The sequence below is a fragment of the Phacochoerus africanus genome, chromosome X (assembly GCF_016906955.1).
Source record: "Phacochoerus africanus isolate WHEZ1 chromosome X, ROS_Pafr_v1, whole genome shotgun sequence".
NCBI lineage: Eukaryota > Metazoa > Chordata > Mammalia > Artiodactyla > Suidae > Phacochoerus > Phacochoerus africanus.
Window position 1 is genome coordinate 20,054,994 of NC_062560.1, and position 14,184 is coordinate 20,069,177.

Here is a 14,184-nt window from a genome sequence, read left to right on the forward strand (position 1 = left end):
GTGCTTACTCATATAAACTAGTCTTCCGTTGTCCTCCAGTGGCTGCAGTCCAGAGTACCTCTTCATCACAGTCTCTGGGATCTGTGCTTCCTTTGATGGAAGGGCTCATTCTTTACAGTTGGAGCATTATCTTCCAGGAAAAAAGATGATGAATAATGGACAAAGGCACCCATTCCCTTTCATCTGGGCGCTTAGGAAGAAAGTAGATCACTATTCAGACCATTTGTGAAATTCTGCTTGTAATCTAGGATAAATTTTGACCCAATGCATTTATATAACACACATCCTGGAAAATTCTAATCCATTAGAATTGGAATAAGAAGTCTTCTTTCTTTTAAACTTTAGAATAATAGATATTTTAATGTGTTTCTTTAAATCATAGTTCTAGAATTTCGGATAACTATATAACCAGTATGACTTAAAGGCAAGGTAACAGGAGTTCTCTTGTGGTGCAGCAGGTCAAGAATCTGGCATTGTCACTGCAGCAGCTTGGGTCGCTGCTGTGGCACGGGTTCTTTCCGTGGCCTGGGAACTTCATCATGCCGCATGTGCGGCAAAAAAAAAAAAAAAAAATGCAAAGTAGCAAAAATTATTCTGTGTTCAAAAATTTAAAATGGTGATAAGTAATTTAAGATGGACAGCAGTTGAGCCAGGTTTCAGAATATTTATCAAGTACTTCGGTTTAATTATACAATATGTTTTGAAGTGATATTCAAGTAGAATGGCTTCATTAAATTTAGCACATTATATTTTAAGTGTAGAGGGTCTTTTGGAACACATTTCCAATAGCTGTTGCCGTAGAGTAGCATTACCTTGTCATTTCTTATTCTATCTTTATATCATGGTAAAAGGTTTATTTTACTGATGCTGATTTCCACGCATCAGAATGTTGCCTTGGAGTGTCAGTACCAGCTACTAGTGGTATAATGGCAGTCTGACTTAGGGACACTTGTACCACGTATCTCTAAAATATAGTGATGAGAAAGCATGTGGTGTAGTTTGTAAGCTGAGGACATTGACAAATCCTTGTTTTCAGGCATGCAGATTTTTAAATAGTACTTGTGAACAGAGGTGGGATGTAGACCTTGTGCAGCATTAATGATGACATAATTTCTTTAAATTCTAAATTATGCCATTGGTAGGATATCATTTTAGTCTGCTTTGACTGGTTAATGCCCATTATGTTATCTCATACTGATACGGACTCTAATGCAATAACATGGTTAATCAATTCGAAAATAAAATTTCTTTCTTGAGTTTATTTCTCCTGAAAATTGATAGGATGGTACACCAATTATGTGATTTTCTTTTTTTTCTGACTAATCTTATTAAAGGGGGAGAACATTAAATCTTTGAATACTGTACCTCAATTTTATTGTAATGATTTTGCTGGTTACCAGGTGGGGTGGCAGTTGAAAAATTTGGTGAATGCACTACGAGAGGACCCGAGTGGTGTTATCTTAACTTTGAAAAAGCGACCTCAGAGCATGCTTACCTCAGCACCAGCTTTACTGAAAAATATGAGATGGAAGCCCCTTGCTCTGCAGGTAATGAAGCTTAATCATAAGTCATACACCATCATTTTAGCCATAGATTATCGCAGTTAATGCTTCTTTATTGTGCCTCATCTCAGCAGCATATGGATTAATCTTGTATGCTTTTGAAAATTTGTTTGTGAAATGATCTCTTCACAGCTTATCCTAATAGGCTTAATTGGAATGAAATCTCAAAGTTACTATATACCTAAAACCCAAATGATAAAAGAACTCTGCCTTAATTCATAAACATTTAAAGCATAATTCCAAAAAAACGCATTATTTGAAGCCAAAATATGCATAAAAATGAAAGTGAGAAGTTTCACTTTGTGATATAATCTTCTATTTAAATGTTATGCCTGCATTTACTTCTAGAGACTAGATGATAGTTAATAGAATTCTTTTAAACCAGGTCATAAGATTAATTTATAAATAGTAGGTAAAGACAGTTTCAAATAGTAATTAAAATGTACCTATTATATTCTTCCTGACTGATCATTTTTTCCTATTCCACCACAGTACAGAAGCAAAAATAGGGAAATTGTTGCATTAGAATTTCTGCATTTTTCTTCAACATGAAACATGACTCTAAAATATTACTCTAGATATTGATAAATTACATTCATTAAGACCCAGAGGTATCTAAGAAGTTATAAAAATACTATTCTGCTTGATGAAAGGCAAGGAAGTAATATATTTTCTTCCGTTTCAGTGAGGATTTAATCTTTAAACACATCGTAGAGGAAATTTTTGTTCTTCAAAAGACTTGCATTTTTAAAATAGAAGACTATTACCTTTCATAAGTTTAATTTTTAAAAAATTTAAATTGCCCATTAAAATAGAACATTGCCCATTGTTCAGATTAAAAAGAAAAGCAGTATATGAATATGCCATTGTTATCACTGCTATATAAATCACTAAGTTCTAGATTAGCACCTTATATCATTCTTAGTTATTTTTCCCTAAAATCTTAGATTCTTCTTTACACATGAATGGCCTTATAGATTGTAATGATTTCTCATTGTTAAAAACTTTCCTACTTCTTGGCCTCAGAGTTACATTATACTTAAATTTAAATAATTTTAAAAATATAAAATATTCTAGCATTAAGGTCTTTAAAATTTTAATGTGAATCTGTTTTCAAATAAATATATGTAAAACTATATTAATGTGTCCAGATGCATTTGACTTGCAGTATATGTTTATTATCAAAGATTTTTGATGATGATTAAAGTTTAGAGCTCAGTGTTTGACTCATTGATTCATAGATTAGCAGATAGATTTTCCCATCACATCATTTTATTTTCTTGCTGCATTATAAGTTGCTTTGTTGTTCCACTCTGTAGTTTTCTATTGACATGTCTTCCCCAAAGACCCTTCTTCAGAGACCAAGAGGTGGAAACCCTGAAGAAGAGGCCCACACTTTCAGCCATTAGGCTTTCTTCTTCCTATGTGTGGCTAAATTTAACAACTTCTCTCTAGTCCCTTCTGTTTCACATTGAGTACCAAGTAGACAGGAGTTTCTTGTTGATCCATAAACTCCATTTAGGGGAATAGCTCTTAAAAATAAATTGATAATGTTGTCCATTTTTAGATTCTTTTCTACAGGCACAATCTGGAGAATTAAGGTAATGACAGTATCTAATTAAGAATCAATTTTATATAAAATGCTGAAAAAATTGAAAGACCAGCATTTCTTTTTTGCTACACATACATTTAGTGTGTGTATTCAGAACTAGAGAACAAAGACTTTAATTTTCAAAATTACTGTACATCTTTCCTTAATTATAATTACAATAGATATTTAAGGCACTGTTTCTAGGTTCATTCCCAAATGCCAGTAGATGGGCCTCATCAGATCACTAATTATATTTATTCCTCATTGCCTATTCAGTTACTCTGAGTATATTTGTAAATTTACTTTTCCAGAATGCTGAAATCAGAAAAAAGAAAATCAGCATTTACATAAGTGCTTATAATATGTTGACATTTTTGCAAATGTGTTGTTTACACTGAATTTAGTTCACCTAAAATGTATTGTCCAAGTCCAACCCCTTATAGTTAAACAACACTTTTAACTGGGGCTCTGGGGAGGGGTACCTGCTTTTCAACTTCTTTGAAAATAGACTTTTTACAGAGCAGAAGAGTTTTAGTTTTAATTAAATGCTTCCAAGTGCTGGTTAAACAAAGTCTTAGGAGTAATGGCAGTGAACAAGTCCTCTAACATACCACACCACCAGCACCACCACCAAATGTCCCCGAAATCTATTGTGAAGACCTGAAAGTATGCCATTTCAGAGTTTCTTGTTGATCTTATGGCTTTGGCCTGTGCTAAAATGCAAAGACCAGAAGCATAATGAATATTTTGATACAACCAAAGGTAGACAAAACCTAATGGTTCCATGATCCAGAGACGGAAGATAGACTGCTTCCAGAGTGGGAAAAGTCAAAGAAGTAGTGGGATGAGAAGGTCTTACAGGCAGTTCTGGACTCTGTGACTTTGCCTGAGGCCGCATATTTTTCCTGGTGGCTCAGGAAGGACCTCAGATGTGAAACATACGTGCTTACTGTAGCAATAGTCCTCTGTGCAGACAGAAGTACCATTCTTACTGTATTCCTGCTTCTGGTATGTGTATGAATATATTGGAGCTAAAATACCCATTAACTCACCTAAATATAAATTTTCAATCTTCAAACCTAAAGAATTGGACATTAGGTTATTTCTGTTTTCATAGGGTGTACCAATAGTCTACTAAGAATTATTTTAAATAGAGATTACAAAAATACAGTCTGTGGCATTTATTTAACCTCAATATGTCTATTTTATCTTTATACTATACCAGCCTTAGCATTTTCAGATAAAATATAACAAAGTTTCTGCAGTATGGAGGTAGATTCTAATACATGTTCAAAAATGAATAACTTTATTCTAATGAAGAAATAATTATTTTTAAAGCAATAAGGAAATAATATGTACCTATACAAGTAAAACATTATCTACCCAAAGGTAGAAGGTTTGTAAGGAATATCATGTTTTAATGAAGTCGTTTTATTTCTAAAAATAATCTAAAACAAGTGGTAACTTCTATTATTAATGAATTTCAATAATGAATTTTAACTTGGATTTCCTTTTGAAAATTATTGATGGAATTACATAGCCAAATAAGCAAAAGCATACAATTCAACTTCATGCTCACAGAGCAATTTCATTAGTACATTTCATTAAATTTGGCAGCTCTTTTGTTAAATTCCTGATTTCTCAAACATTTTCCAATACAACTGAAAACTTAAATATGCCTTAGTCAAATACTACAAGCACACTTAATCTGGACTTGAAGTCTGTTATCATCTGCATCCATTTTAATATAGTAGAGATGTTTTACCAGAGGTAGAATCTTTTATTCCAAGAAAGTAAACCAGTGATTCCTTGGTTTCTGAGAAGTGTTTTTAAAACATGTCCTTAGTAGCACCCTCTACTTAATGTCCTGGATTTTGGTAAGCATGGTGTTTGCTTATGGTCAAGTTCTTCCAAGTCCTTGAAAAAAATCCCAGGGTACTATGGATAAACCTCAAGGTATATTTTTTGATTTTTTTGTGGTTTAAATTAGCATGCATAGGTCACGAGCTTGCATGGGTGGTGTCTTTTTCTTAATACAAACTATGTATGGGAGAATTAGCTGGACGCTGGCAAGAGAAATCATCCCTGGGGATCGACAATTTTTAAAAAACGTTTAAGAACCCAGCTTTTTTGGTGAGAATGCATCTCAGAAGTAATCACTAAAGTCAGGGCTGGAATTTACTATAGTGATATACATTTCATTTAACACGTTTTAATATAATATCAAGCTGTATCATTAGAATTGTTCCTAAACTTTTCTAATCCATGAATGTCTTATATCGGTGTGATAGTTTCTTGTGAGGTTTTGTGCTTTTCTCTTTAAATTTTATTGCTTAGCATTATCTTGATACTTAAATTAAGTAAATTTGAGCAGAAAAAGAAATGGAAAGCATATAATCATAGTAGTTGATTTTGTCTATCGAATTGGTGCAAAAACTGAAGAGCACTGATTTAGGTACATTTCAAATACATACAGATATGAATGTTTGAAGTCATTCTGTAAAAATCAAAAAAATGTAAGCAATAATGAATTTTTTATATCAAAGTTATGGGTTGGGGTGACTTAAAAAACCATTAGTAGCAAAGTTTATTTTTCTGACAGTTTCATTTTGAATGCATGTTTGAAGGGGAAAATAACTAATATTAGATATGACACTAGAGAAGAAAATAAGCTTTAACTAAAAATGTAATTGTACTCACTGGGAGGCAGAAACAATTATATGTTTTACATGCTTAAATTAGTAAATAGCTGCAAGCAGTTGTCACATCAAATTTTTGTTCACCACTGTTCAAGCAAATTTAATTAAAGGATGTAAATAACATTTATGTTTTTCAGCCAAATGCTTTTAAAATGTTAACACTGACTACAAATAATGAAAACTTATTTTTTTTACTTTCTTTATTCTTCAGCTTCCTAGTCCTTCTTTAGTTAATATTCTAAAAATGATGTTTACTGTAAATTAAAAAAATTCAAAGTCCAGTTTTAATGTTTCAGTATTAACTATGCCAATAAACTGGACAGCACAAGAAGAAATACACTAGTGATAGTCTTAGTACAATGTGCAAATTTTGATGATTAACTGGAAAAAGCCATTTTGTAGTGACTCTAAGTCTATATTAGTTATGTATTGTATAACTATGTACCTAATTTTATTTTATTAACCTATAGAGAGATAGCTTCCTGATCAAATCTAGGGTTGGAAAAAATGTTTGTTTTCTTTGTAGTCTGGTAGGAGAGAGATTACATGCTTAAAAAAGAAGAGTCAAACCTTTTGTATTTCTAAATTTAGATTCTAGAAAAGGCTGTGAAAAAACAGAGTGGGAGAATTTTGAATACATTTGTTTCTTGCAGGCTCTTTTCAAAAAACTTAGTACTTAAGAAAAGCTTACCCAGGAAAAATTATGCCCAATTATTTTCCAAATTAGATCTAACATTCTTTATATGATTGAGAAGTTTATGAGATTATATGCAACGTATTGCCTCCCAAAATCCAGAATACATTTTCTCTGGAGCGTTTGTTTAGATGATTCAGAGTTGCTAACATGTACTTGTATTGGGAATCATAGTAAAAATGTGTTGGAACTGAATAAGGACTTGTGTGAATATTCTGTGCTAGAATAATGGGGTATTGTGATCCATTTGAGCCTGTACTTATTTCCAAGATAAATGGCTAGGTTTTATATTTGATGTAATCATTCATATTTCAATGAGTATTTTCCCCCTGGAAGACAAAGCAAACTCGTTGTGATCTTTGCATTAGTGAATTTTAGAGACAACTACATAATGTGTAATGCACTGCTTTCATCTTTCACATTGGGGCTGTCTTTATGTCATTTGTTTCTTCAAGACTTTATATAGCTCTTTGAAAGCTGGGTCACTTACCAGAAAAAGGGACAACTAAATTAAGATCTTTGCTTGCCAAAGTTGTTAAAATGTTTCAAATAAAACCTTTAACATCAAATGTACTTTAAGTATAGACTTTCTTTCCTCTTAAAGACCATAGGGTTTCCAGAGGTACATTAATACCTTCCAGATGTGCTCAGTTACCTTAGAGATGTAGGGACACAGGGTAAAGACCCTAGCCGTCAGAGGATTTAAAGAGATTTCAGAGATCCCTTGCAAAAGCTGAAAATTTTATTTGACAATAATCACAGTCTTCCAATGATGTTTAAACTGGCATAGGATATTATTTCTAAAGTCATCATTCATGATTCAGGGAAAGATTTGTGCCATACCATAATGTGGGATACAATTTGAAGGTATTTATATATAGTTCACACTGACAGTATGAAAAATGTACGTGTACATTTTACCTAATTAATTTCTGAGTCCTGTTCACAGTAGTAAGTTATTAATTGACCTAAGGTCATACATGTATATTAGAAGAGATGCATATGATTATTTTATTTAGGATTTGGGTATTTTAAGAAATGCATCCTGGTGCCCCTCAAAATCTATCATAGACTTATTTCAGAAGAGTAACAACATATATGCAAAATTTGTCTTCTCTGTTGGAGCCTCACTGAATCTATGGAAGGAAGGCTTTATGTTAGTAGGACCATTTAGATATGAACAATAGGGAGTTCCCATTGTGGCTTAGCGGGTTAAGAATCCGACTGGTATCCATGAGGATGCAGGTTCAATCCCTGGCTTCACTCAGTGGGTTAAGGATCTGGAATTGCTGTGAGTTGTGGTATAGGTTGCAGACGCAACTTGGATCTGCTCTGGCTGTGGCTGTGGCTGTGGCTGTGGATGTAGCGAAGGCCAGCAGCTGCAGCTCCAATTCGACCACTAGCCTGGGAACTTACGTATGCAACAGGTGCAACCCTAAAAGAAAAAAGCAAAAATAATAATAATAATAATAATAACAATAATTTTATGACAGGTTCCTTCCAGGAAATAAACCAACTTGGATAGAATCTAAAATGGATCCATTTCATGTTTGATTGCATACCATAGTGGATCCAGTTATGAAGCTTTATGCTTGCTTGAGTAATATGATGCAGTCTTAAAGTACCCTTGTATTTGATCCATAAGTGATGATTTGGTTTTTAATTTTCTTCCCACGCAGATTTTACCAATATAAGAGAAAAAATAAAAATGGCAAAGCGGTAAAATAAAAGAAAATATTACCCTTTATTTCTACTTTCTTTCCTTAAATTGGAAATTATTTATAGTGTAATAGTAACTACTTTTCTTATACTATGTTGTGAACAAATGATTAAAAGTAAACGTTGCCACAGTAGGAAAAATTATTCTTCTGCATTATTATATTCACAAATTTAGGTATTTTTTTCTGAAGCTTAAGGAATGTGCCTATTAAATTTTGAAGTGAATGCTGGAAGAACTTTTTTGACTTAAGGGAAGCTGTAATTGTCACTTTTTGTGTATTTTCACGTGCTCAAAAGGTTATTGGTGGTAGATTTAATTTTAATGGCACTTGTTACAATGAGGAATTTCTCACTGATAATTTCAGCTAATAGTATCATTTATTCTGTGCTCAATTTAGTCACATTTCGCCTATCTTTCTAATGTTCTTTAATGCCCTTTTCCTTCATGTAGTCGTTTAATTGTACCTTTTCAATTCTTGTCCATAGTTAGAACGTTTTCAAAAGATAATCAATTATCACAGATTTCCTTTTGGGTTAAGTAGCTATTTCCATTTTTTCATGAAGCTTCTATTTTACCATACTTTATTTTTTCCTTTGCTTGATGTCTTTTTTAAAATGAGATTGTCAAGAATAATGTTTACTTTTTAGTTTGGTTTAGCTTGAGAATGCTAGTACAATTAGTAGACACATAGTGAATATATCTACCATGTGTTTTACTTAGTACACAGCGTACTGATTAGCCATATGATGCTGCATGGTAAACCAATTAAAATGTTTTCTCTGATTAACCAGTATAAATAAAGTAACTATCCAGTGGAGTTAAACAGCAGGATTGACTAATTTCTTTTTTCTCTGAAAGAGCAAGTTTTTTTTTTTCAACCACTTGTTAATGAACCACCTGGCACAATCAAACTTGTTATACATTTAAGCACACTTATGAATCTTTTTCTTCTACATTTTTACCAATTTAACTAATTACATTAACTGAGGACATTAATAGCAAGGCCTTGCTGAAAATAGAAACCTAGAGAAAATATCAATTTGAAATACATCCACAAAGCTAATGTTTAAAATTCCTGGAAGAGTAAAGGTACAGATACCTTAAGTGGACAATGCTGGTAATAGTCCAAGAAGAGTAAAATATTTTGTTGGTCCTTAGCTTACACTTCAGAGGTATTTAAAATATACTTGTAACCATTGACTACTACTTCTTTTTTCCTTCCTTCCTTCCTTCCTCTTTGTTTGGGGAGGGCAAGCATAGGTACTAACCAAGAAAATTCATCTTTAGTTCTATAGATGGTGAAATAAAAAGAGAGAAGTCTTCAAAATAGAAAGTAGTAACCCTAAAAATAGAAGAAAGAGAATAAAAATTTGTTAGATTTTTTTTTTAAAAATGCTTAGGTTTTTAGAACTTGTTTTTAAGGTCACTTGTAACATTAGAATAGCTTAAAATAGCATATTAGAGCATTTTAAAAGCAAACTGAGGGAGTTTCCTGGTGGCTCAGTGGGTTAAGGATCCAGCTTTTTCACTGCTGTGTCTCAAGTCACTGCTGAGGTGCAAACACAGTTCCTGGCCGGGGAACTTCTGCATGCCGCTGGAGCAGATTAAAAACATTAGTTGATTAAGTAATTAATTGAAAAATAAAGAGCATACTGAATATGTTTTCTCACAGTGCATCTGTTATATAGAAAGTTTTGGAAAGTAATATACTGTGTTTTCTTTACATTTATATAATGATGAAATTTTGGTTAGACTTGTTTAATGTCATCTGTATTTATTGCCAAGATGTCCTGACAGAGAGGAAACAATTACAGAGTCACATCACAGTATCTAAATACTTACAGAACCTGTCGTTCAAAGATCTGCTGTAGAGAGAGGCATGCAATATATCCTTAGACTATAATTCTTTATTTCCCCAGGCTTTCTGTTTTCATCTTTATAGGTAACTCCTGATTAGGTATATTAATTTCAGGATTTCCCATTGCTGAATTTTTGTTTATAAAAGATAGGCATAGTTTAATCAGACACTATTCCAAAATCAGCATAAACATGGTAGTCTTTATTGTGTACTTTCAGAGTATAACAAAATTCCTCAACATGTATACTCCCTGACTTTATTTTTTTATATCATATAAGATAGAATATTGTAGAATCCCCAAATAAATTATCAATTATTTTTTCCTTCTCTCTCTCTTTAATTTCTATTTCACATAGATTAAAACTTAACCATCATTTTGGCAGGATGTGTGATTTCAAGCTATTAAGGTGAGCTGTGTAACAAGGAAGGTCAAAAACCATGAACTGAGCCATAAACTATGTAGCCTACCCCAATGACCTACATTGTACATTGTATTTATGCTTGGCTTTTTATTTGTTTATCTGTACAAAAGTATTGTCACAGTATAAAATAGTTGTACTATGCCATTTTTTGAGTGTCCAGCAGCACGTGTTAAAATTATAGAACTATCGGTCTTATATAGATAACGCAGTGTTTTCATAGTGGCTAAAATGGCAACATCTTGTCATGTGAAGATACAGTTCATTTTGTGATCATTATTTTTGTGTTTACAATTGCATAAAAATTCATTTTAATGTTATTGTATATGTAGGTGACCAGTAAGATCTGTAAGATAAACAGGAAAATTTGTGAATTTCACTTTAGAATAATTCCTTGAACCACAACATCATTTCGAAATGCTGTGATGCTTAGAATTGGGAGTTAATGCATCCTGATGTAATGCAATAGATATAGTATCTTAATTTTTTTAGCTTATTTAATACTTAATACAGGCATGAAAATGAGATCTATAGGTATGTGACAAAAAATTACTTTAAACAATGGTAGATGTATGTGCCTTTGAAAAATGAAATGATTGTGTCACATGTCACACTAATCACCATACTTTAATACTTTTGAAGATGTACCATAAAATGACTTTGAGAAGACAGTTTTGTTTATATTTTTCCAAAAAGTAAATTTTCCTAGAAAATATTCTCTCGCATTGGCCTTTCGTACTCCATTTTTGTAACCTTTTCTGAGAATCTGTGACATTCTACTAACTTAGGAGTATGGTGTATCTTTGGGGGGACAGGATCTGAAATATCTTTCTAAGATATCATTCAGGATGTGAGTGAACTAATCCTTTTGGTGGTTATTCTTTATTATCATTCTTTGAAAGGTGGGATTCTAACAAAGCAAATTTAAATAAGTTTCTGACTGTGAGATAAGTCTTCCCATTATGAAACCCTACGTGTACTCTATTACCTTACAAATACCTTTTGCCTGGTTATGCCATAAATTAAGGTGAGTTAGGAACTAAGTGGAAACCTGTAAAGTTATAAGTTTTTTGTTTTTGGAGATTCAAAGGAATATCCATGTGCTAAATAACATGCTTCTTGATTTCAGCCAAGTTCGAAAACTTTGCAGAAATCGATCATTTTAAAATGATAACTATATATCATTGTTGTTGTTGTTTTGTGTGTTGTTTGTGTGTGTATGTATTTTCTTTTTCATTTTAACCAGCCTCTTATACCTAGAAGTCCCACAAGCAGCGTTGCCACGCCTTCCAGCACCATCAGCACACCCACCAAAAGAGACAGTTCTGCCCTCCAGGATCTCTACATTCCCCCTCCTCCTGCAGAGCCATATATTCCCAGGTATAAAACTAACCATCTTGTTGTTCTAGGTAGCTTCTAGCTAAAGACTAACCTAACTGCATATAAACTGTGAAGTAAATTCTCACGGAATACCTTGAATATTTTCTCAGTTAAGAATTCCAAGCACAGTGGTTAACAAATCCGACTAGGAACCATGAGGTTGCGGGTTCGATCCCTGGCCTTGCTCAGTGGGTTGCGGATCCGGCATTGCCGTGAGTTGTGGTGTAGGTTGCAGATGTGGCTCGGATCCCGCGTTGCTGTGGCTCTGGCGTAGGCCGGTGGCTACAGGTGTGATTAGACCCCTAGCCTGGGAACCCTCCATATGCCACGGGAATGGCCCTAGAAAAGGCAAAAAGCCAAAAAAATAAATAAATAAATAAGAATTCCAAGCACATTCTGGAAAGTCATCGAATTATATAAAATCTGGTTAATAATAATAATAACAATAAATAATTTGTATTAAACTATATTAAATATCTTATAAGCATTATCTCTTAGGAACTAATAGCAACTAATATAAAATAACAACTAGGATTATATTAGTAAGTAAAAAATAAGTGAAGCTCTTTGGCTAAGAAACCTTGGGATATCTCTGGTTACTTTGATATTGTACTTTCATATTTTTTTCTAAAAGACAAAGTTATAGATAACTTTATGCTTTCTTAAACGTATGTATTGAGGAAGATTTTTTTTTTCTTGAATGATGATGAGGGAGAGTGTTTTTCCCTCCAAGTACCTCTGTATCTCCAATTTCCACTTAGTTCACTAATGTTTCTTTCAGAAAGTAGAGAGAGTTTGCTGGAGAATGAGTTGCCTTTAAAGTCTATTTTCAGATTTCCGGAGGCTGTATCTCCGTTTCATGTTCCAAATTCCTATTTGAAATTCCTGGCAGGTGGAAGAATATAACTTTGTGCCGTCATGCATTCTGTCCAAAAGCATTCTGATTTCCAGCCTTGTGGAATACAAAAATTATGGAAAAGGGCCAGCACTAAATGGGTATAATTAATACCAATCACAAAGTATTTGATTCAGTTTTTAAATTAGTTGTGCAGTCATTCTAAAACAGTAATTTAAGGTCCCTTGTTTTCAAGCTATAATTAATATTAAATTTCTTCAGTAAATAAAAGAACTGAAATTCCTTATTTTAATTATTTTTCCTTATTCTTTGCTTTAGTACACCTAATGTCTCATTCTTTTAGATATGATAGTACTGACATTTTATGATCTAAATGCCACATGACCTCATGGCATGTCTGCAAATACTCTGTTGTCATCTAGTAATAAAACTACAATGAATTTTATAAACATTTTAGGTCTTATTTTCGAGAATTGTGGTTGTTGAGAACATGGTTTTTGAGAAAATATAATTTACTAAGCTGGCATTTCACAAATCTTTCTAATATATAATTTATAATCTTATGTTAAATTTACAATCAAATATACAAATTTATCTCCTATCCTAGACAAATACAAGTTGCATTTTAATTCTATTCAGACCTTTAGAATACTCCTGCATAAGGAGCAATAAAAGCATGTGTTTCAAATAGGAAATGACTCTTTTTTGGCTTGTTTTCATTTTAATTGGAAAGATTTTTATTTCATTGCAAATGATTATTTAAAAGACCTTATCCTTCAGAGGGCTTCATACAGATAAACATCAGAAAATTATTTTTAGCAAATCTCTGCAGTTTTTTAATGTTCTTTCCTTGTCTCTTGGTTAGGGAGGAACTTGTAGTAAAGAGAATATTTCCCAGACAGAAAGTATTTAAAATATACTTCAGAAGACAAAAGAGTAAAAGGATCCAGTTTTGTCCTCTAAGTGTGCTGCAGGTATATGATTAATATATTGAAGTCAACAAAAAGTTTAAACATGCTATTTAAAAACAAAGGGGAATGTTAAGAGGTTGAAGTATCAACATAGTGGTACTTGTTTTGTTAGTATCTTTTGAAAGTGCTACACCTTTCAATAAAATTTATAGTTAGAATATTATCTCTCACTTTAATTGATTTTTAGCCTAGTGTGTAATTTTTAACAGAATATTCTGTATATATATTGAGTCAAATTATTAGTTATCCAGTCATACAATCATTTGATAATAGCACAGTTAGAAAACACATGTACCAAAGTCCCTTTGTACCACAGCCCCGTATAAATTATCTGCATTTCCAGTTTGACTTGAAGTTATAGTCATAAAACTCTTTACATTTGTCATTCCTTTATACGTACAGCTGTGGCATTTTTTTACATTTTATCATTGTGA

The 14,184-nt window shown here is 32.7% G+C and overlaps 1 protein-coding gene across 8 annotated transcripts in view; it reads left to right on the forward strand.

Annotated features, from left to right (window-relative positions):
• Window positions 1-14,184, forward strand: part of CNKSR2 (connector enhancer of kinase suppressor of Ras 2) — a 278,229-nt gene that overhangs the window by 152,332 nt on the left and 111,713 nt on the right. For 4 of the 8 annotated variants that reach the window (XM_047764937.1, XM_047764938.1, XM_047764942.1 and 1 more), the window contains exons 9-10: window positions 1,401-1,547; window positions 11,790-11,923. In XM_047764937.1, the coding sequence (XP_047620893.1) occupies window positions 1,401-1,547; window positions 11,790-11,923 (281 nt within the window). The remainder of the gene's footprint in view (window positions 1-1,400; window positions 1,548-11,789; window positions 11,924-14,184) is intronic. The other 4 variants (XM_047764939.1, XM_047764940.1, XM_047764944.1 and 1 more) reach the window with 1 other exon arrangement.